This window comes from Medicago truncatula, chromosome 5 (assembly GCF_003473485.1).
Source record: "Medicago truncatula cultivar Jemalong A17 chromosome 5, MtrunA17r5.0-ANR, whole genome shotgun sequence".
In the NCBI taxonomy this organism is placed as follows: Eukaryota; Viridiplantae; Streptophyta; class Magnoliopsida; order Fabales; family Fabaceae; genus Medicago; species Medicago truncatula.
Window position 1 is genome coordinate 11,417,572 of NC_053046.1, and position 24,381 is coordinate 11,441,952.

General features: G+C 30.7%; 2 protein-coding genes and 1 long non-coding RNA gene across 3 annotated transcripts; 1 reads left to right on the forward strand and 2 right to left on the reverse strand.

Annotated features, from left to right (window-relative positions):
- Positions 1–6,183: 6,183 nt before the first annotated feature.
- On the forward strand, positions 6,184–10,189 carry LOC120580622 (uncharacterized). The gene is made up of 5 exons (XM_039834639.1): positions 6,184–6,688; positions 6,835–7,411; positions 7,499–7,723; positions 7,885–8,462; positions 8,883–10,189. Exons 1-5 carry the CDS (start codon positions 6,184–6,186, stop codon positions 10,187–10,189), a joined length of 3,192 nt encoding a protein of 1,063 aa, XP_039690573.1.
- Positions 10,190–10,559: 370 nt separating this feature from the next.
- On the reverse strand, positions 10,560–11,810 carry LOC120580522 (uncharacterized). The gene is made up of 3 exons (XR_005646257.1): positions 11,239–11,810; positions 10,977–11,035; positions 10,560–10,592 (listed from the first exon to the last, which is right to left on the reverse strand). It is a non-coding gene; the product is annotated as an uncharacterized lncRNA (long non-coding RNA).
- Positions 11,811–19,309: 7,499 nt separating this feature from the next.
- Positions 19,310–23,145, reverse strand: LOC11409568 (myb family transcription factor PHL11). Its single transcript, XM_003612608.4, has 7 exons — positions 22,671–23,145; positions 22,231–22,307; positions 21,655–21,715; positions 21,404–21,476; positions 21,121–21,190; positions 20,341–20,733; positions 19,310–19,527 (listed from the first exon to the last, which is right to left on the reverse strand). Exons 1-7 carry the CDS (start codon positions 22,816–22,818, stop codon positions 19,462–19,464), a joined length of 888 nt encoding a protein of 295 aa, XP_003612656.3. The 5' UTR covers positions 22,819–23,145; the 3' UTR covers positions 19,310–19,461.
- Between the last annotated feature and the right edge of the window lie 1,236 nt (positions 23,146–24,381).

A 24,381-nucleotide genomic window follows, 5' to 3' on the forward strand; every position in this document is an offset into this window, starting at 1 on the left:
GAAGTTGGCTGCTAAGGATTTAAGAGGATTTGCTTTTGAAGTTGTTTTTCATGGTTTAGTTTATGTTTCTCTAATCAATAGAGATGTGGATTTCAGTTTATGTTTTTTTGAGGTTGTTTTTTTTTTTTTTTGAGGACTTTGTCTTTTTTGTTTTTAACCTAGACTACATTGTTGGTTTATGTTTTTTGGATGTTGTGTTTTTTTAAGAATATTTTCTTTGGATCAATGTTGACTTTGACCTAAATTATATTGTTGGTTTATAATGTTATATTGAGGGATTTTGTTGTTTTTAATGCTGACCTATATTTTGAAGACAAAGATTATGCATCTATATGTTAAGGTGAATGGTAATCATGTTTTCATTCATTTATTGTTCACTTAAAATAATGAAATACATAATTCTTATGTGATTTTACAAATTTCAGATTGAGAAAGAATACAACATTGACACTATATGTTCTTCCTCAAGTGGATCTCTTGGCATTAAAACGCCAGATTTGCAGAAATTAATGTAAGATGTATCATTGTCTAATCATTTAAGCGTGTAAATATGTATGCTGAAACAACACTTGGAGAATGATAAAAATTGCACTCTGGCAGCGAATCAGGTGATGATGACAAGATGGAATATTTAGAAGATTGATAGCTTGGCTGCTAGGGACAGAGGCAGATGGAATATTTAGAAGATTGATAGCTTAGCTGCTAGGGAAGGAAGAATGTTTGCTTTTGAAGTGCTTTGCATTGTTTGGTTAAGGTTCCTCTAATAAAGTTGTGGATTCCAACTATGTTGTATTTTGAAAACTCATGTTCCCATGTCGAGGATGTTAAAAATATTATTTCCTTTTGAAGTGCTTAGCATTGTTTAGAAAACTAATTGTATTTAGTATTTTAAGCTTTGCATTGTTTGAAGTGCTTTTCAAACTAATTGCATTTTTAATATTAATTTATAACAAGAGGAACATGAGAACTGTTTTTTATGATATAGTCTTTTCAATTATTTTTCTTTGGCCTAAATTACATTATTGGTTAATGTTTATTTACAAGTTTGTTGGTTTATCTGTTTTTCATCATAAATTTACTGAATCTAATGCCATAATAATTACACAAGTTGTATTGAGACATATCAAATTAACAATGACACAAATATAGATAGATAGGTTCTTCCTCAAAAAAAAAAAAAAAAAAAAAGGATAAATAAGTTTTTACATGGGCCAACCAAAATAAAATAAAATACTAACTTAAATATTAACAAAAAGTGCTAATCTTTATTAAGATCCTATTATATTCTTTATACGTAACTATAAATTACTACCACGTTAATACCCAAAAAAAAAATATTATTACCTTTTGCCAAATAACTAATAAAATACAAATACTCCATCAATGTTATTTGAGCTCAATTCCAGTTGTGAGTTCTTACATTAACATGTGATAGACAAAGGGTGTGTTAGTTATTATCCTTATATTATTATATACTATACTATTTTTTTAGACCATTTAATTATGGTTGATGTACCACATATTGAAAGATTTATAATTAAAATTTACATTTCAAAAAATCAAAGAATATAAAACATAGTGAAATGTAATTATACTTTCCTCAACTTAGACATAATATTGATATATAAATAAGTAACTAATATTGACAAGTTTTTTTCCAATGACGTTATATTTATATCTAAAAGCATGAAATAATATAAACATGTTCAATTTTATAATAATAATGATAATAAAATATTATTGTTCTTTTTGTTGAAATCAAATTAGTTCTACATTAGCACACAAAAAAGGAACATAGACATACTAATGAAAGATAAAAAAGAAAAATTGTCCTTTGAGTAGAAGTAGCACACCTATTTCAGCACAAAAAAATAAAAATATACAGCTACCTAGACATACTAATGATCATCGTATTAATTACTTATTATTATTATTATTATTATTATTATTATTATTATTATTATTATTATTATTGTTGTTGTTGTTGATGTATCCATTAATTTTTGTAACATATCATATTATTAGATATCAATTTTTCATCTGCATAACATAAAAAATCATAAATGTTGCATAAATAATAAATGCGTACATGTATTCTAAGCTACATTTTCCTTACATGTCACCTCACCAAAACTCTCCCTTTGTAACCAATCTCTCATACTTATGCCATGTGGCTCTCTATTTCATTTTTTAGCTTTTTTCTTTCATTATTATTATTTTTTGGTAGAATCATTCATCTATTTACTACACATTTATTTGTATATAATATTGATGTTGATACATATTCAGATAGTTCTTCTATTATGTAACTTCTATTATGTAACTGTCAATTGTTCCACTGTCCATCTTCTTTTATTTTATTTAGGTTTTTAATTTATTAGCTAAAACAATAGGATCAGATGAACACATAGTCGTATTTCAACATTCAGAGGTGCTATTCCTAAAAAAGTTATTTCATTGAGCAGAGGTGCTAGGATTAGATCATCGTTTTATTTTTATTGTTTTTTTTTTTCCCCGTCCATCTTTTTTTTCTTCTATTTTCTACATGATCTATATATTTATTGACTTCTTTATCATATAAATTGATGTGGCTTTGTAACATCAAATTCTCATACAATATCAGCAACTAAAACATTCATGTCACAGTTCCTTCTTTCGCTGCTTATATTGTTGGTTCCTACTCATGCAAACAATCATGTCAAGATTATATAATATTGTAGTGTAGCTTCATGATTACTTACATGTTCAGCCATGGTTGCCGCCTCTTACATTCTCACATCCAATCAGAATACTTTGCTTCTCTGTTCTCACATCTAAACTGAACCGCTGACACCTGTGTTCTCTTTCTTCAACCTTCATTCCTTTCTCGCGTCTCACCACCCCTGCGTTCAATACGACAACCTCCGTTATTTCTATTTTCGTTGTAAATATATGTTTTGTTTTTATTCTTTAATCAGTAAAGAAACATGAATCAAAGTTCAGGTATAGTATTTCAGACTTCTTTTGGATTCTCATATATCAAATGATCAACATTTTTTACACACATTAACATCTAAACCATCTCATGTATCTATGTATGGTCTACATATGAAGTAATTAAACTTACAATTTTACAAATATTAATTTCATAATAGTCATGTCATACATAATGCTTCTATTCTTATTTTTTTATTGTTTAATGTATACCATAAACCAGTAAATGCTACAGAACATGTTGAGGTAGCGACATCGGAGAAACACAACAAAAGAAAGACAAATACAATGAATATCAACGACACATCAGAGAGGCATAACAAAAGAAAAAGATATGCGATAAATATCAGTGACACACTAGAACTCCAACAAAAAAATGGTTAGTCGAAGCTATTTGGTGGACTCATTTTATATTTGTTACATTATCTATGTTATTAAATTGTTAATTTTTATATTTTTGCTTTTAATCTGTTCCATTTTATAATTCCCAATAATAAAAACAGAATATCAACACAAACAAAAACTTGCTGGGTTTCGACAAGCCAGGTTGAATAGGAAGCAAATGCTCAGTTTGAGGCGGAATAAAGGAAACATTGCTGCATTTTTCGGTGAAATATAAAATTTAGGACATACACATGGATTATTATAGCTCATGCTTTATAAAAACTCACTAACGTTATGGCCTAACGGCCAACTTATTTTCATTACTTACGTTGTATGCACTTACTCTTTGTCAGGAGACACTTACCAACAGTGTAACGTAGGCACATCAACAACCCAAGACATTAATAGCAATACTGAAAACGTTTGTGCCACGTTTGAGCTCCGACACACAAGTGGTTGGTTTTATGCATTTCATTTATCAATTTAACATTTAAACAACTTAAAATATTTTACTTTCAATCTTCTTATTTTTAATTGGTTCCATTTTATTGTTCTTAATGTTGTAAACAGAAGAACAAAATATACAACGGCTTGCAGGGTTTAAACAAGCCAGATTAAAAAGGAGACAAATCCTTGATTCAAGGCGCCGTTGCCCCACTTTTGCAGCATCCATAGGTGAGAACAAAATAAGAACTAAATAATTCATGAGTCATACATACTAACTTTGTAACTGTTCTAACATTTTCCAATTCTCGGTACATTCGAGGTGTCACATCAACACCACAAAATATACAACGCCTTGCGGGGTTTAAACAAGCCAGATTAAAAAGGAGGCAAATCCTTGATTTAAGGCGACATAGACCCACCTTTGCAACATCCATAGGTAAAACCAAAAATAAAACTAAATAATTCAGAGTCATACATATTAACTTTGTAACTGTTTTAACATTTTCAAAATGTTGGTACATTGGAGGTGTCACATCAACAGCACAAGACAGTAATAGGAAAAATGAAAACGTTTGTAGCACTTTTGAACTACGACACACAAGTGGTGGGTCTTATGCATTTCATTTATCAATTTAACATTTAAACAACTTCAAATATTTCATTTTAAACTTCTTATTTTTAATTGGTTTCATTCTATTATTCTTAATCTTATAAGCAGAAGAACAAAATATACAACGATGTGCGAGATTTAAACTAGCCAGATTCAAAAGGAGGCAAATCCTTGATTCAAGGCGACCTAGCCCCACATTGGCAGCAACCATAGGTGAAGAAAAATAAATAAAACTACATAGTTTTTAATTGTTCTAACATTTTTCAATTCTCGATACATTCAATGTGTATTTGGTGGAATATTTATGATAAATTATATTTTTAAATTAATTTTCATATATAGTTCATGATAGTTTAAATTATATTTAAATTAAATCTTAGAAAATTAATTTAAAATTTATCAAAGACTTTAATTTAAATAAATAAAAATCTAACATTTACTACTTCTATTACATCTGCTTACTCTTCGACAGGAAATAAGACATCCAAACCCATAACAACACATAAAAGGACAAATACCAAAAGTATTCACAGTACACATCGAATCCAACACAAAAGTGGTTAGTGTTATCTCTTTGCATGACCAATTTAATAGTAGCTTATAATATTTAAATACAATATTTAAATGCACAATGAAACCATCATAGCTGCATTTATTACCTTTTCTGACTCCCGGTGCTTAAGACTCTAAAAAACGACTAACGTGAACTGATAATATTCGATATATATACTCTCAACAGGAAACAACAACCAACAAACTGGGTCAGTCGCATCTAGAACACACGACAGAAGGATGAATCCAACAAATGGTTAGTGTGGCTTATTTCTTTAAACAACTTAGCATTGCAAAAACCAATAATCTTTCACTTTAAAATCTCATTTGCAGACCATGTCCAAACTTATATGGATCTCGGCCATCCAAATTTTGAATGCGAAAAATGTGGAAGCACAATGTGGTATAATGAGAGAGCTGATAAACCACGTCGACCAAGGAACCCAACATTCTCTCTTTGTTGCCTGAAAGGGGATGTCTCCCTAGAGTTTTTAGAGCAACCACCAGACTACTTGAAGGAACTTTTAGCTTACAAAGGTGGCAGACACTCCGTTAAATTTAGAGAAAAAATACGGGCATATAATTCTATTTTTGCATTCACATCCATGGGTGATAAAATAGACAACACAGTGAACTTACGTCCAGGCCCATATGTGTACAAAATTAGTGGTCAAAACTATCATAGAATTGGTGGACTCATACCTGGCCAAGGAAAACAACCTAAATTCTCCCAGCTTTATGTCCATGATACGGAGAATGAGATCCAAAATCGATTGAGTTCGCTGAATGGTGGGAAGACTGCACGAGACCTTGATGCAGATATTGTCCGGCGCCTAAAGGATATGCTCGACATGAATAATTCTGTAGCCAAATTATTTAGAATGGCAAGGGATAGATTATCTGCACCGGACAACAAAGAAGTTCGCATAAGGTTGATTGGCACAAGATCAAATGATTCAAGACAATATACAGCACCTACCGCAACAGAAATTGCTGGTCTCATTGTTGGAGATTTTGGTGAATCAAATGGACGAAGAGATATAGTTATTGAGCATAAAACAGATGGCCTGCAGAGAATAAAAGAATATCATCCAAAATTCATGGCAATGCAATATCCTCTGTTATTTCCATATGCTGAGGATGGATTTCACCTAGACATTTATTATTCTCAAAATCATGCAAAAAGAAAGAAAAAGAAAAAAAGAAAAAAAGTTACCATGAGAGAATATTATGCTTACCGGATACAACAGAGGCCCTGTGAAGCAAATACTCTTATTATTGGTGGTCGACTGTTCCAACAATACGTTGTTGATGCATTCACGGCAATAGAAGAAGAGCGACTGCGCTGGGTTAGACAGAATCAAACAGTGTTGCGTACGGATCTGTACAGAAATGTATGTGATGCAGTTGTGCGTGGAGATACAATAGCTGCTGCTACTGGGAAGAGAATCGTTTTGCCATCTTCTTTTACAGGTGGCTCTCGATATATGGTTCAAAACTATCAAGATGCCATGGCCATATGCAGGACATTTGGAAATCCTGATATCTTCATGACATTTACTGCTAATCCAAAGTGGCCAGAGATTCAATACATGCTTCAGAAAATACCAGGTCAATCTGTCGATGATAGACCGGACATCAAGACAAGAGTTTTTAAAATGAAACTTGACCAGCTAATGAAACACATAGTGGAGGGGCAATATTTTGGTAAAATTATATCAGGTAAAAGTACATGGAATAAATGTTCTCACATTCTAAAAAAAAAAAATTAAAGATCAATTTGATTCAAATTGTTTATTCAATCTATATGATACATACATGTTATACTAATAAAGATTTGTTTTTTTTCTCTCTTTTCAAATTGACAGCCATTTATACCATAGAGTTTCAAAAAAGAGGTCTGCCACATGCACACATACTATTATGGTTGCACCCAAGCAATAAGTATCCCACCCCGGAGGATATAGATAAGATTATTACTGCAGAAATGCCATCTAAGGAAGATGATCCAGAATGTTTTAATGCGGTAAAACAGTTCATGCTGCATGGACCGTGTGGAGATGCAAATATAAATGCACCTTGCATGATTGATGGTATTTGTAGTCGAAAATTTCCCAAAAGTTTTTTCGATGAAACAACAATAGATAGAGATGGGTTCCCGACGTATAGAAGGAGGGACGATGGAAGACATGTGAAAAAAGGAGATATCAATTTAGACAATCGGTATGTGGTTCCATACAATCGAGGTTTGTTGCTGGCATTTCAAGCACATCTAAATGTTGAATGGTGCAACAAGTCAAGGGCCATAAAGTACCTATTTAAATATCTTCACAAGGGCCCAGATAGAGCAACAATGGTAATAGAAGATAATGTTTTGGGCAACAGAAGCACAAATGCAACTCATATAACAATGGTTGATGAGGTCAAAACATTCTTGGATTGTAGGTACGTCAAGGTAGTTATAGGGAATACTCTAATAATGATCACAATGAATTTATAACAATTTCATCTTTTATGCATTATTCATTGTAGGTATGTATCGGCATGTGAAGCATGTTGGAGGATATTCAATTTTGACATACACTACAGAAATCCGGCTGTTATGAGATTGAGCTTTCATTTGCCAGAAGAACACTCAATCACTCTAAGAGATTCAGAGCAAATGTCAGACGTAATTTCAAAGGAAGGAGTTGAACATACTATGTTTACAGAATGGATGCTAATGAATTCAATGAGCTCGGAAGCACGTACATTAACGTATTCTGAGTTTCCCAAAAAATTTGTTTGGGACGAGACAAAAAAAAGTGGAAAAAACGGAAAGCTGGAAGAACAATCGGAAGAATTTATTATGCACATCCAACTAGCGGGGAGAGATATTACCTCAGAATTTTACTGAATATTGTTCATGGTCCAACAAGCTATGAAGAAATAAAGACAGTGGGAGGGGTGACTTATCAGACATTCAAAGAAACATGTAATGCTCTTGGGCTATTGAATGATAACAAAGAGTGGAATGATGCATTGAATGAAGCATCACAGTGGGCCACAGGCACTCAATTAAGAGAGTTATTTGTTACCATTTTGCTTTATGGAGAAGTGGCAGATATAGGGAAACTATGGGAAACTAATTGGAAAACGTTGTCTGACGATATTGTCTACAAAAAGAGAATATTGTTTCAACACTCCAGATTGGAGCTTAATGATGAACAGATTCAATCATACTGCTTGATTGAAATTGACAAGATTTTGGTTCGTGCTGGAAGTTACCTTTCTGATTTTGATGGAATGCCGTTGCCAAATAGTGAATCCTTTGAAGCCACGGAAAACCGACTTATTGTGGAAGAGCTTAGTTATAATGTTGATGACCTGAAAAAAGAACACGAAAGATGTCATCCATTGTTGAACGAACAGCAGATTGATATATATAATAATGTTATAAATGCTGTCAACACTAATATTGGTGGACTCTACTTCGTGTATGGCCATGGAGGGACTGGCAAGACTTTTCTATACAGAACAATTATTGCAAAACTCAGGTCAGAAAAAAAAGATAGTACTTGCTGTTGCTTCTTCAGGTAACCCATCACTTTTTCAATCCCTTATATAAATTTACATGTTGTCTATTTGTACTTATAAATATGTCAGTCCATACACCCTTATTTCTGCGCTTCATTGCAATATTTATTGTACAAATTACTATATGTACCAAATTAGCAACTATTATATGCTATAATCTATCTAATATTATATGCTTTTCTTCTACACAAAATATAAAAAAAAAAACATACAATTTTTATTCAAATATATATATATATATATATATATATATATATATATATAGATAGACATAGACACACATATATGCTTGCATGCATAAATATATTTTCAATTTTTTTTTTAATTTCATTCTTGACAGGTATTGCATCCCTCTTGCTTCCTGGAGGAAGGACCGCTCATAGTAGATTTAAAATTCCTCTTGAGATCTATGAAGACAGCACATGCTCAATAAACCAAAATACTCATCTAGCTGATCTAATGGTTCAAACAGATCTCATAATCTGGGATGAAGCACCAATGACTCAAAGATATGCTTTTGAAGCTCTTGATAGGACACTTAAAGACATAATTGGTTTCAAATTTCCGGATAGGGCAGAGCAACCATTTGGAGGAATGACAGTTCTTCTTGGAGGAGATTTTAGGCAAATACTTCCTGTAATACCAAAAGGTCGAATACATGATATAATTCAATCATGCATCAACAAGTCTTTTTTGTGGGACTACTGTACAATATTTTCATTGTCCAAAAGCATGAGGGTCAGAAATACTACCTCTACAGGCAAAGAACATGATGTGATACGTGAATTCAATAAATGGCTACTTCAACTTGGTGATGGAAACATTCAAGCACAAAGCCGACGTGGTGAAGATTTTGCATCGTGGACGACGATACCAGATCAATATCTTATCCCACCAATGGGTGATCCACTCAAACAAATTGTGGATAACACTTACCCAGAATTAAAGAGCCATCTGTGGGATGAAGAATATTTCAGGGAAAGAGCAATACTCACTCCTCTAAATGAAACAGTTGATGAAATCAATAATTATATTGTTCAGTTTACTGATGGAGAAACAAAACAATACAGAAGCTCAGACGAGATTGACAAGACAACTGACAACATATCAGATCAAGAGCTCATGTATCCTGTGGAATTTCTAAACTCCTTAAATATTAATGGATTTCCAAGACATTGTTTGGAGCTTAAAGAAGGAATGCCTATTATGTTATTGAGGAATATCAATCCGGCATTAGGAATGTGTAATGGAACAAGACTTATTATTACGCATCTAGGAGAGCGAGTAATAGAGGCTAAAATAATTACAGGATCTAACGTTGGTTCAAAGGTGCTAATCCCCAGAATTGTTCTTACTTCTAACGACTCTAAATGGCCTTTTCTGTTGCGCAGGAGGCAGTTTCCAATTAAGGTGTGCTATGCAATGACAATAAACAAAAGTCAAGGCCAGTCATTAAATTATGTGGGATTATATTTGCCAAGACCTGTATTTAGTCATGGACAACTATATGTTGCCTTTTCAAGAGTCACTTCCCCAGAGGGACTGAAAATTCTAATTGTTGAGCGTGATGAGAATTATGTACAATACACGAAAAATGTAGTGTACCATGAGGTATTTAGTGGTCTTCCTCAATGTAAATATATTTGATGCACTGTTTTCAAATCTATCTATCATTCACAATAACTTTAGCAACTACGTTATTCATTGTTAACTAACACACTTCGATTTGTACCATTGATTTTTTACAATAATAACCGCGAATCCCAAGTAATCGGACTTTTTATAACAGAATTTAAACTTCAGAACCTTAATAAAGTAAAATCCTACAAACACAACAATAACCATTTGAATCGTTTCAATGGTGAAAAAACTTATTAATGGTTACAACCGTAAGTTTCTATCTACACATCAACTAATAGCATAAATGGTTCCAAATGAGCAGCCAATGTTAAACCAATAACTAAAATTATCATATCAATTGATCAATGTACCTTATACGAAGCAGCCCACTACTAATTGACAAACACTATCGATCCTTTAACTCACATACCTAAAAAAAAAACATTTTATCAACAATTACAAAACTGAACCGAGTTCAACAAATTGAAACTAAATCCAAAACAAAATTTAATATAAGTAACATGTGTACAACAATAGTAGGAGGATGATTGTCGCCGAACTCGGTAACGAATTCAACAGACAGCTCAACGGAAACTAACCCAGAGATGAAGAACAAAATATTCAAATGTTTACATTTTAATAGTTTCTACATTTTAATATAACCATTTTAATAGTTTCATTGGTGGAAAAACTTATTAATGGTCAAAACCACAAAAAAAAAAAAAAATATATCAAATTTACGCATAAATGGTTCCAAATGAACAACCAGTGTTGAATCAATGACTAAAATTATCATATCAATTTATCAATGTACCGTCTATGATGTGTTCCACTGCTAATTGCCAAACAGCTTCCATAGTTGAACTCACATACCTAAAACAAATAACACAATTCATCAACACTGACAAAAATGAACAGAGTTCAACAAATTAAGAATACATCGAGAACAAAATTGAAAATAACTAAAAAAATGTGTAAAACAATATCCCGATCTCACTACCGGATTCAAGTTGGGCCTCAACCGAAAAAACCCACAAACAAGAACAAAAGATAAAGAAGAAGACAACTGACATCACCTTCTTCTCGGTGCTCAACGGTTCTGCGATTGAACCGTCGTTCGTTCACTCGACATCAACGAAGAACCATCTCGGATAATAACACTGCTGGCATCAGAAATAGGCACAAAGTGTTATCTGAGGATTATCTGCAGAAAGTTGCTTCTATTGGTGTCAGAAAGAAGCGTTCGTCTCATCAACATCATTCTTTTGGAACGAGTAGTGATAAAAAGGAACGATCCAACGATGTCTTGAAAGTGGTCAAAATAATACGTAGAGATAAGAACCATAACCTGTCAAAGGAAAATTTGCTGCATCAACAGAAAACGAATAATAGGTTGCGAATTGTTGTCCATGGAGGAGATGGATTGTTTGAAACATATAGGCTTTCGAAATCTCAATTTGATGGGGAGGATGTAACTTTCAACTCAAGAATTTCTGTAACGATTATCAAGAATATAGGCTTAAGAAGAATTGCTTTTTTTGAAACATATAGGCTTTCGAAGAATTGCTTTGCCTTTCCAAATTATCGAGGATTGCCGTGTTCATCTTGGTTGAAAGGAGTTTAAAAAATTCACGTTTTTAGGGATTCAGTTGTGTTCTCTTTTCTTTCAAAATCACTTTTATGTTTAAATATAAAAAAAATTCCTTTTTATTTTATATTGTTCGTAACTTTTCCTTCTTTTTTTTAAACAAAAAATTAAAAATCTTACTCTTTAATTTTGATTAGATATGTTATTAATAACTTTTTATTTTTTATTCAATCAACTACTACTTCAGTATGAAATTATAACACTTTCTGATAAAAAAAAAAAAAAAAAAACCCTTTTCATATTTTCGACTAACAAAAATGCATCCAAGTTTTTACCCTTTTTTTTTTTGTGATAGTCCAAGTTTTTACCTTAAAAATATGGACCTACAAATCATTAATTTTATTTTTTTGATCAGTAAACATCTGATTTTTTGGAACTGAAGAACTTTAATTGCGGTCAAATATAATCTTTAATGGTGGAATCAATTTTTTTATTAAAGAACTCAATTTTTAATATACTTGATATCATTGTATCATTTGCTTTAAATATTTGCTAAAATAATGTTATTTTAAAAATATAAAATGTCCAACATTTTTTTTATATAACCAAATAATGATCTGATGCATCAACTAAAATAATTTAATCAAACCCGTGCAACGCACGGGTTGTATCCCTAGTATATTAGTAAAACAATGACCAATCACTGGTCATTGTCATCCCTCAAAAACATTATACATTTCTCAATAATCAGTTAACCAAACAAACATTATATAAAATTCTAAGCAGAATATATTAGTAAAACAATGACCAATCACTGGTCATTCTCATCCCTCAAAAACATTCTACACTTCTCAATAATCAGTTAACCAAACAAACATCATACAAACATTATATAAAATTCTAAGCAGAATATATTAGTAAAACAAGAACCAATCACAGGTCATTGTCATTCCTCAAAAACATTATACACTTCTCAATAATCAGCTAACCAAACAAACATCATATGAAAAATAGGACAATAAATTATTATTTTTTAGATGATAAGTACTACAACCTTTTCGGCATCTGCAGACGAAAAAGGAGGATTCCAATGAGCAAGGTGGCCTAAAAATTGAAATGTTGATATGTGAGTCCTGAGATTTGGTAGGGTCAATGCCTCCAAAGTAGATTGCATCAGCATTCTTAAGACCATAGATTGGTCATCCTGCAAAAGATAGAGAACGTTAGCAACTAAGATGAGATTCAAGTGAAAACAAATTAGATATGATAACATGCAAGGGTAGAAAAATTAATATTTATTATTATTAAATTAAACCTAGACACACATCAATGACACATACCTCTTCTTAATTGAGCATTTACTTTATGGTAATGCTTGTGTGTCATGAGCCATTGTTAAGAAGTCTAAGAAAAGAAAATTTTATCGTGTGAATAGTGGATTCAACAAAATTTTAGAAATTGACTTTTTCTACCTACAACTTATCCTATAAAATTTAATAACAAAGAGAGAATGTACCTCTTGAAGATTATTTGAAATCATTGCAACAAAGATTTCATACGATAGCAACTGATTTTCTTTATCTTCCTCTTCAATCAGCCCTTTAAATGCTTTCGCCAATTTCTGCCCTTCTCATGAGCATGTCTTTAATAGCCACAAGTGCATCTATATTTAGATATAAATAAATAAAAAAAGAGTATTATTAATATATTTAAAATTTATTATGATGCTGGCTTTAATCATAAGCAAAAACAAGTAGTAAGAAAATACTATTCTTGTCCAAAATAGTAATATACCTCTTCTAACCAATGTATCAAGATCAAATGTCTTCTCAAGATGTGATCTTAACATTGAAATTGTCTCATCTGCTCAATCATAAATAAAACATCAAAAATAAGATTTCATTGACTAAATTATATAGTGTGTGTACAGAGTATTGAAATTAAAATTTTATTCATTAATTATATAGTGTGCATGTGTGTTGGCTACGATAATATGGTTTATTAAAGAGAGATAAATACAAAAAAAAAAAAAAAAACTATGCTTATTTAATCCCACTCCTTTGCTCTTCAGTTGCTCCTTTGATATGTTCTTCAATAAAATCATCTACAGAACCCTGCATTCATAAATAGATTGAGTTATAGAGTACAAAAAGTATTCTAAAATATTTAAATTTAATATAATATAATTACTAACCACAAGGCTTTGAGCAGCTTCTAATATCCTATTCACTTTGTCTGAGGACATACCTTCGATTTGATTTAAACTCTGTAAAAACAATAAGAACAAAGCGTTGTCAATGACTTTGGTGCAAACTAATTTCACACATCAGTTATTATCGTTTATATATATATTTGAGATGTTTAGAATGTTGCACCATCTTTGAATGCAATAGCAAGAGTTGTTGGCAAGATGAGATATCTGCATCAATAAGCCTCTTCACATCAACGACATCTATGCCTTGAGAAATCACTGAAAAATGCATATTAGTGTTAAAAGTTACACCAAATAAAATTATTCTAAATTCATTATCACTAGTAGACAATTCGATATGATAAAGATTAGAAATAAGAACATTTATCAATTGATTCATCTCCTATATTCAACAATGGATTTGTCACATCCGCATCCGCCGCATTTAGATCTTCACCTTCATTCACGGACTCATCCGATCTGAAAAAGAAATTTAGAACATGTCATGAAGAAATCGTGAAGAACAATCAACCAAAAAAGTGAAATTATAATGAAATTGAAGTTATTCTATTCATGTGACTATCTCAGATACTAGAACAAGAGAAAGTATAACTATGAACAAAATTTGAAAAAAACAACAAAACAATTCAAAGTTGAAATTATAGTTTGAACTCAAAAAATTTAGATGTGACTATCTCAACACGAGAATGAGAGAAATGATAACAATCAGTCAAATAGTTATGAAGTTGAAATTATACTAGAAAAATGCAAACAAAAACAGAACAAAACAATGAATAAAGTTTGAAATCAACAAATTCAAAAAATCATAACAACATGGAGAAGTGACTAACTCTCTCTCTCTTTTTCGGCTGCTAATTATGTATTTGTTACTAGCTCAGACTCAGACATCATCTTACAAAACTATGGAAAGTGTGAGAAAAAATGATGAAGGGAAAGGAAAAAGAAAGAGAGAATATGTGTGAGAGTGGGGTGAAAATGTGATGAAATAAGGGTTTATGTGTTCTGTTTGTTGGTGTTTCGTTCTCCTTTGCTCACCACGGTGAATAAGCATGCACAAAAGACAAACGAAGTTATATATATATATATATAATAAAATGGAAAATAGAAGATTATTAGTTATTACGGTGTGAGCATGCATGTGTTTAGCAAAAATATCTTATTTGATTTTTAATAGGAAAAATATAGATAGACAACCTTTTTCCATACCACTTTTGTACACATCTTATGTGGGAGGATATTTTGATAATGTGTAACAAAGGATATGTAGTTATTTTGAACCCACATTGCCATATGTTGCATTTATGTGTGGGGTTTAAGGGGTATATGCAACCAATGTGTATATATGTGTATAAGCACTCTTTTTAATAATTGGATGATTGCTACAAACTTGAGCAAATTTAGAGCTACCATTGTGTTTAAGAAAATTGAAAAAATACACAATATTTGAAAAGAAAAGAAAAAATAGATAATTGAGTTCAAGTGGTTAATCAATCCCACCAAAACGAATGGTTTAGCGGAAACTGAGTTTAATTTTTTTTGGTGAAATATTTTTTTGTCAGATGTTAATATTTTCTCCCATCTGAATTTGAATCTACCTTCTTTAACCCCTTATCATGTAGTGAGCAATGGTTTAAAAGTGAGCTAATTGAGATGCATAAACAACGTTTAAAACAAAATGTGAATATTAAGAGAACTCTTGCCATGTAATTATTTTTCATAAATTATTAAATTTTGTTATATTTCGATACATTGAATTGCCGGGGGAACATGTGTTTTAAAATCACAATCAATTCCAATATTGTACTACCACATATTATTCTTGGTATGCCAATCATGTCACATGGAAACTCAGACGTAGTCATGTATTTTTATTTTATGTGTATATATATAGTATAGTATAAAAAAGTTACTACTATTGTACCAAAAAAAAGTTTTTAAAACCACGTGCATTTGTATTACTACATGTACTATAACTTAGTGGAGCGAATTATGTGGTAGGCTGGTAGCCTCAAAATGCATCAATTTTTATCTCTTTTGGCATGTTCAAACTACATTTTCAGCTCACCTTCTTCTTCTTTGCTCTGTTAATGGAATAATATATATAATTTATGAAAATGTAAAGGTTAAAAATTATACTTCTATATCCTCTTTTACAAAAATTGTGGGTATTAAAAAAACTGTTTGATGCGATATATTAGTCTGAAATATGTATAGCTTTTACTATAATAGGTTTGGTCTATTAATTAATGTATTCAATGTTTCTTTTTTATATTCTAAGATAAACTAATAATATTAATGAGTGATATATTTAGAAAAAGAATATCTTGTGAATCTAAAAATTTGTAGAGAATTTTATATTTAAGAACAAAAGTTTTTTTTTTTTATATATAAATAGTGTTATGTTATAAGATTGAGTTATTTTTTATTGTATAGTGGCACTCATATATAATTTGTTTGGATTCTTCCTATCACCTAAATGGACAAGTTCAAATTATTCAACTGTTACAAATTATTTTTTAAAGGTTTCTTGTGTCATAAGTAAGTTCCATTACACCCCTCAAAAGAAAAAGAAAAAGTACGTTCCATTATATGTTGTTACCACAATTTGTCTCATTTCCTCTTATCTTGCACAAAATTTGTCGCAATTACACTTCTTTCTTGGAAAATAGTTGCCTCTAATTGGTTTAGTCTATTTATGAGATGAACAAGTACATGTAAAATATTGTATAAAATATGTAGGATAAGTGGTCAACCTTTTTTTGTAAATTAAAAAAAGTGGTCAACCTTTTTTTTGTAAATTAAAGAAAGTGGTCAACCTTGTTCATGTATACTCCTTCCGTTGTTAAATATAAGCAAAATTGATATTTTTTGTTCATTCATTTAATGATGTATCTGGTTGATAATATGTACCGTATGCATCATTAAATGTATGAATCTAAAAAGTCAATTTTACTTATATTTAAAAACGAAGGAAGTATGTAATATAAGAGACGCACATGTATGATTATGTGAAAAAGGTAATGATGGAGTACATGGAATGAAACATTATGCTAGACAAAAAGAAACTTAAACAATTAAAGCGAGCATTCAATGCCACTTTACTTATTAAAATTTTCCCTTCCCTTTTTTTTTCAGAAAAAAATAAATAAATAAATAGTGTATTTTAAAAAGTCTATCTTACGAAACCAATTTACAATTTATAATAATTTTATAAAACTAAGATTTAATCATATTTCTTCCTTGATTATAAAAATAGTGTATACATGAATGTTCTTCTAATAAACACGTAAAGCAGTTAAACAAATTGTTTCGAAGTCCAATTTTTTTAATTTTAGTACAAGCCACCAGGGTGGAATTATAGTAGTATATGATTCCGATTTTGTCTAGTGAACCAAAAGGATGGTCCTTAATTGTGAACCTTCTACCATGACATTATCATTATAAGATTGAATATGTACTAAAATTCGGCCAAACCCCAAGTGTATGAGACTGAATCGTGATTAGATGATTCTATATTTATGTTTCTTTAGGATGTGTAATATTACTTGATGATTTATCATACACTTTTTGGCTCCATTTTAAAAGGAAAAAGATAGCTAGACACTCATTTTTATGTACCTTTCATCATGTGGCAGGGTATTTTAGTGTAGAGAATATGAAACCGATTTTGATATTTAGTAGGTGAATTTATGTAGTCAATTGAACCTTATACTTAGATTTTATGTTTTTAAAATACCTTTTTGAAAAATACTTTAATTTTGGTAAGTAGACACTCTAATGAGAAATACTTTTAATTTTCAATGTGACTTAAACATATGGCAAATTATATTATTAAAAACCTTTGATTAAAATTTGGAATATTTTTTGACTTAGGTACGACTAGAGGTATTTGCGGTGCGGTTTGGTTTGGTATTAAGGGTAAAAGCCATCTAAATCGCAAGATAAAAAACATGCGGTTTTGTTTGGCCCGGTTGACTTTAAAAACAAAATTCGAACCAAACCAGACAAACCAATGTGGTTTGGGTTAGATCAGTTGGTGCGATTTTTTTAAGACGATACAATTTTTTGTTTCCAACATTAAAATCAAGTTAAAAAGCTGAAACACAACATATTTTCAGCAATGTTTTAAATTCCATCAAATATTACAATTTCATTTTCATTTTACAATGTTCCAACAACATAGACCAAGTTAAAAACATGGACAAAACATAATCATATTTTGTAAGAAAAGTAAAAGACTAAGATTTTATCATTCTCAAAAATTTCAAGTAGCACGTGAATACGTTTTTTTAAATAAAAAGCAAAGAAAAATCTAACAAGAGAAAAAATATGTCATTTTATACAAGTTTCCATTGAATTTATATGAGTATCGGTCTAGGTGAGATATGTTTAATTAACATTTTTCTTATGTTGCGGTTTGGTTCGGTTGGTAAAATAAAAACCGCAGACGAAATCAAACATGTGGTTGAGTAAGAAAATGATTTGATTACATCCGAACCAAATGTAGTTTTCTAAGGTTTTAGTTTGCGGTTTTTCTATTTGGTTGGTTCGGTTTTAAACACTCCTAGGTACGACACATGGCGGATGGGAAATTTGGAGGAGAGAGAAGGAAGATTGACTTTTTAACCTCCCAACCGTTGGATTTGTCTAAAGGCTAAGATTTGTTGCTTGAGAGTGAATAAGAGAAAATGCTACGGAAGAGGATCTAAACCCATAAGTTTTTCAAATTTTGTCATTCATATTTCCATATTCTCTTTCACAACCTATACTTTTTCTTCTTCCACATTTTCTTCTCATGCAAGTTTTCTTTCACAACCTCCTTCAAAAATCAACTCACCCCATTGCAAGTTATAATTGAGCTCATGGTATTAAACACCCAAAATCCAATCAAACACCACAGACATAAAAAATAGTTTGTACACCCATATTCTCTTTCATGAATAATTATATTTATACATCTATTTTATGGCAATTTTCGTTACAATTTTCTTTTCCTCTTTTGTTATTGTAAAAAGTAAGAATACAATATAGATATAAAAGAGAAAGTTATCAAAAAATTTGTCAATAATTGTACAAATATCATTTCTCTTAATTTATCTAGGTTAATTATTATAATATTGTTAAGCCTTTTACGTTGTCCATTTTGATTTTTTTAGTCTTTCTTTCTACTTTTAGCTACGCAATTTTAGTTCTCCGGTTTTATAAAATCTAGAATTGAATTCATCACTCAATTTTAATGATGTGTCAACTATTTAGCTCAAATGTTAATTTTAGTTTTTTTTAGGCGACATCACTTTTGTAATTATTTATTTATGATACCACAAGCATCAACATTCAACAACACACTCACACTTGATCACATACAACACTAAATATCAAAAATCGGTTTCATATACTTTTACCCTAAAGCCCTCCTTCACCTTCCCAAAATTCCTCTACTTCCTCAATTCAGCAACGCAATCACAACGAACATTCTTGAATCCGTGAGAGATATACTACTTAATTAATTAGAAGATGCCTTGCTGAACTTTTAAGCATTCCTTCCTCAAACTTTCTTACCTTTGCCTTTCAATATATTGGTATAAAAATGAGTTCAACAATAAATTATAAAAATCAACAACGGACATTAATATTAATTCAATGTTTTTTTTGGATGTTTATAGATCAACTAGTTTGAATTAAGAGAAAAGTAGTTGAACGAAATCCATGTTCAAATTCAGATGAATAAATAAATATTAATCAAATAAATTATCTTCAAAAAAAGTTAATCAAACAAACTGATTACTAACATATGTCATAAAAACATAAAAAAAAATATCATTTGTCATAAAAAAAAACAATAGGCAATAAAACATCAAATTACAATTTCAAGTTAAAATAAATTGTATCGAAAAAATTAGTTATACTCGAGATCATTCAAACATGTCAAATCAATTTTACATCTCTAAATTGACCAACTTTTATATAGTCACACTCTAAATAAATTTTATTTAGAGATATAAAAGATAAAAAAAAATTAAAGAGAAATGATATTAACTGATGTGACTAAATTATTTCTCTTTTAAATTTTATCATCTATGTGTATTTAAATAAAATTTATTCAAAGTCGTGTGTATTCAAGAGTTACTCATTTAAATTATCCTTAATATCAAACATATAGCATGCGTTTAACAAATGGAAAAACCGATTATGACTTCTTCTTCGGTGTAAGCGAAGATAGAAAACTAGGAATAAACTTAGAAAATAATGAGGTAATTAACATGTTATCTTATCTTTATCCAACAAATTAAAAGAGAGAAAACGGTGGAATTAATATATGTAGGGAAGTAGAATATTTAGTTCAATGGTTAAGCATATGATAATTCAAAAATGGTATACCCTATATGAAACCATATTTGATTCCATTTCAGCTCCATCTGCAGATACAAGATGTTCATTGCCACCTTTAATGTTTAAGTCTAGCTGTACTGCACCCCCTTCAACTTGAGGCTTTAGTTCCTTATGTTCTTCTGTCCCTATTACTTCTTGATAATTGAAAGCTTGAGCATGATTCTTATTATGGAATTCATTCATGTCTAGTATGTTTTCTTTACTATCTTTATTCATATTTTCCATGAAATTTGTCAAAGCTGAGTTGAATTCAGCCAATTGAGCTTTTGATGCATCAAGATTGCCTGGTCCATCTTGAGGAAGGCTTGTTTGTGCTTTCTCTAACACTGCCTGCAAATACTTTCCTTGAGCCTCTATTCTCATTTGCAATTTATTTTGTACCTAGAATTAAACACTCCAATTGGTTAGAAATTCACTAGTTAGGGCTAAGGATATGTATACTCCTTTGGTCTCTTATTATAAGACTCACATACTAATTTTAGTGGTATTACGAAAAAAAAAATAGTATATTAGCAAATAAATTTATTAAAAAAAATGCGTTATTTTTCTAGAAGAATCCTGCTGTATGGTGCAAAGGACACAACGAACGATCGGGCATGATACATTATAGGTAGTACTTTTATGTTTTTAAAATAAAATTAATGATAATGAATTTACTTTTCTCAATTGTCAATTACATAGGAATATTTTTGTAAAAAAAATGATTAATACATGTAAAATTTTAAAAAGTGTCTTATAGTGCAAGTAAAAGAAAAAGTGAGAGAGTACCTCAAGTTGTTCTTCCAATCTCTTTTGAACTTCAATTTGTTGCCTTAGTGCTTCTCCTATTTGGATTTCTCTGTGAGTTGTCGTTAAACTAGTTAGGAAATATAATAAGTTGTATTTACCTAAAAATTAAAATGCTAATTACACAGGCAAGAAGTTTTAGATGAGAATTTGGCTTTTTTTTTTTTTTTGAAAGAGATGATAATTTGGCTCATGAATAATATAGTCATACGTATAATAATAACTTAAGCAAAATAAGTGAATTTTGATTAAATTCTAAACATACCCCCCTTCATTATCACCTCCGTAGTTGGTATTAGTCCCTGAAGAATGGTTACTGAAATTTACATACGAACATCCTAAAAAGATGAAAGACAAAAAAATCAACCAAATGTAATAGAAATAATTGCTAATGAAAGTTATCTGAAAAAAGCTTATGAAGTTATGAACATATCATAAGTTATTTTCATAAGCTCTCTTCGTAAATTCTCAAATAAGTCAATCTAAACACCCCTTTAAAATTTGTAATGAACTCACTATTATTCTCTTTGAATTGTTCTTCATTTTGTTTTCGAGCATGTTGTCCAAGTCTATACTTCTGCAGAATTAATAGAAAATGGATGTCATTTTATGCCTATAAACACCAATTCTTTGAGGAGAAAACAACATTATTAGGATATTAATGTACCAATCTATGACACTAATGATGATGTAATGAACTTCTGGTAATTTCAGAATTTTCATTCCAATGTATAGGTTCTCTGAATTGAGAGGAACACTTTAGAGAATAAAATATGAAATTATAACATTGATTAGAAAGTCATGATCATTAATATTTTACCAATTCCACAATATGTACATACTTTATCACAAACTCAAGCTTCAACTATTTATTTTTCAATTAGTTTACCCTTTAAAGTGCACCATTCTCTAATTAATGATAATATAATCTCTATAACTAATACTAATTTGTCTTTTCACTTCTCAACCTATTTTTAACTACTAGTTTATACCTTCATAAATTAAATATATCATCACTATGTAAAAAGGCAAAAGAAAAGGTGTAGAAATTTTATTTTATTTTTTGACTAAAAAGGTGGTAGAAGTTGTTACCTGTAAATGGCTCTTCAAATGATATAATGTCAAACCTTTTAATCCCATTAACCTTAGAACAGACTTGGGAGTCGCCTCTAAACACAAAAGCAAACAAAAAAAAAATAATTCAAATTAATATCATTTTTGTGACAAACTAAGAACCACTACACACATCAATCCAGCCATTATTAAGAAAATATTTACAATGATAAGCTTTGAAAATTGTACTAGCCCAAATTCTCCATCACACTTTCTTTCAATGTCAATTCTAACAAAAAAAAAAAACTTCCCTTTCAAGTTAACTTGAATGTGCATCAAACACTAAAATTTTAAATAAAGGTCTGCAACAGCGAACTAGAGCGCAATATTTAACTTTTTTTATGTCTTTGCTACCGCAACAAAACTACGACTACAATTTAAAAACTTTAACAAAACTAGATGAAAGAAGAAGTACATACTATCAGGGCCACCAAGCTTTGTGACAGCGTCGACAAAACGGTCATGAAGATCGGTTGTCCACCTCAGCCTCGGCTTTGGGTCTCTCGTCATCGTCATCATCATTCCATCATACCCTTCAATTCCTCCTCTCCCTCCACTTTCCATCATACCCTCTCCTCCTTTTTTTCCTTTCTCTATCTTCAACTTCCAAATGGAAAATTCAAATGAATCTCACTTGAAGGTTTTGCTTTGTAGCCAATAAGAGAAAGTCTTCAAAGGTATAGTAACCAAACACTATAGCTTCTTCAAGTGACAATGTTTTTAGCAAGTGAAAATGGCAGAGTCTATAATTTCATAAGACAAAAACAAGACTCTGATGAGTAATCATAACCTATTGGAATTGAACTAGAAACAAAACAAGTCAGAAGAACAGAACATAATTGATTAGACGAAAATAGAGGATTGGTGTTGTGACAAATAAAATAGAAAAAGAAGAAAAAATGGCTCAATGGAGTAAGAAGCAACAAAAACAAAAGCGTCAAATACGGTGATTGTTGGAGTTTAAATAATTGTGTTACAGTGATTCCAATAATTGTCAAGAAAATTCTTTTGTTTTTAGTAGATCCATCAAATAACAATAATTGTTCAAAACTCATACATAAGTGAAAGAGTTGTGATTTGATATTGTCATTAAAAACTCACACTAATGGAGTAGTTGTGTGGATACCCGATCGTACAACCAATCAAATAATTTCGATGTTTTTGATAGTTGAGCTACAACTCTTAAACATTGGCAAACAATTTTAATAATTAATATATGTCAATGTTAAAGATTATTTTAAAACCTTGACAAAAAAAAAAGATTATTTTAAAACAATTTTTTATTGTGAAATTTAGACTAATTAAATTCCAAAATTCATTAGGGTTTCATAGTTCATTAGGGTGAAAAAGACATCAAAGTTCAAAGAATATTAATAAAACACTTACAATAAAGTCATCAATTTGGCAACGAGAGTTAACTTCTTGTTGTCCCATAAGTCCTAGCTCAACTAGCAAAAATGTCAAAATTGTTAGATCGAACGTCATAATCGGAGTTCGAATCCCAGTACCTTCACTTTGTGTGTGTGAGTTTATGATGGTTTTGCCTTCTCGTCTATCTAAAAAAAAAAAAAACTTCGTGCTCCGTATGATATGAGTCAACTACTTATTAATCGTTCTATTAAAATATTATTATGCACTTGAACAAAAAAATATTATATTATGCAAGAATCGTTTAGGTGCATTGGAATATAAAATGAATTAATTAATGTATTCAGCTCAGCTTGTAGAAAATAGCAGGTCCTAAATTGTTTAAGGAACATGTTAGAGAAAATCTCGGCGAGGAATCTGAGGTAACAACGTGGATGATAAGTGTTTTTAATTGAAAACATTGTATTTGTATCCCATCCTGTTGCGTGTTCTAACCGTTGGATCTGTGTGATGGAAGAGAGGTGAATTTGTTAGGGAAATTGGACGGTGCATAATGTGGGGTGGGAAGGGCTCATGGGAGTGACGTGGATGACAGCGTGGAATATTCTATTTTGGACCAAAATCATTTAGATTGCAGGATAAAAAAAATATATGATTTCATTTAAAATGAACATTCACATAATAAGATAGAAATGTGTGTGACACAAGAATATACTCATGTCCTTAGTCATTTGATCAAAATTGTTCAACGTCTAATAACTG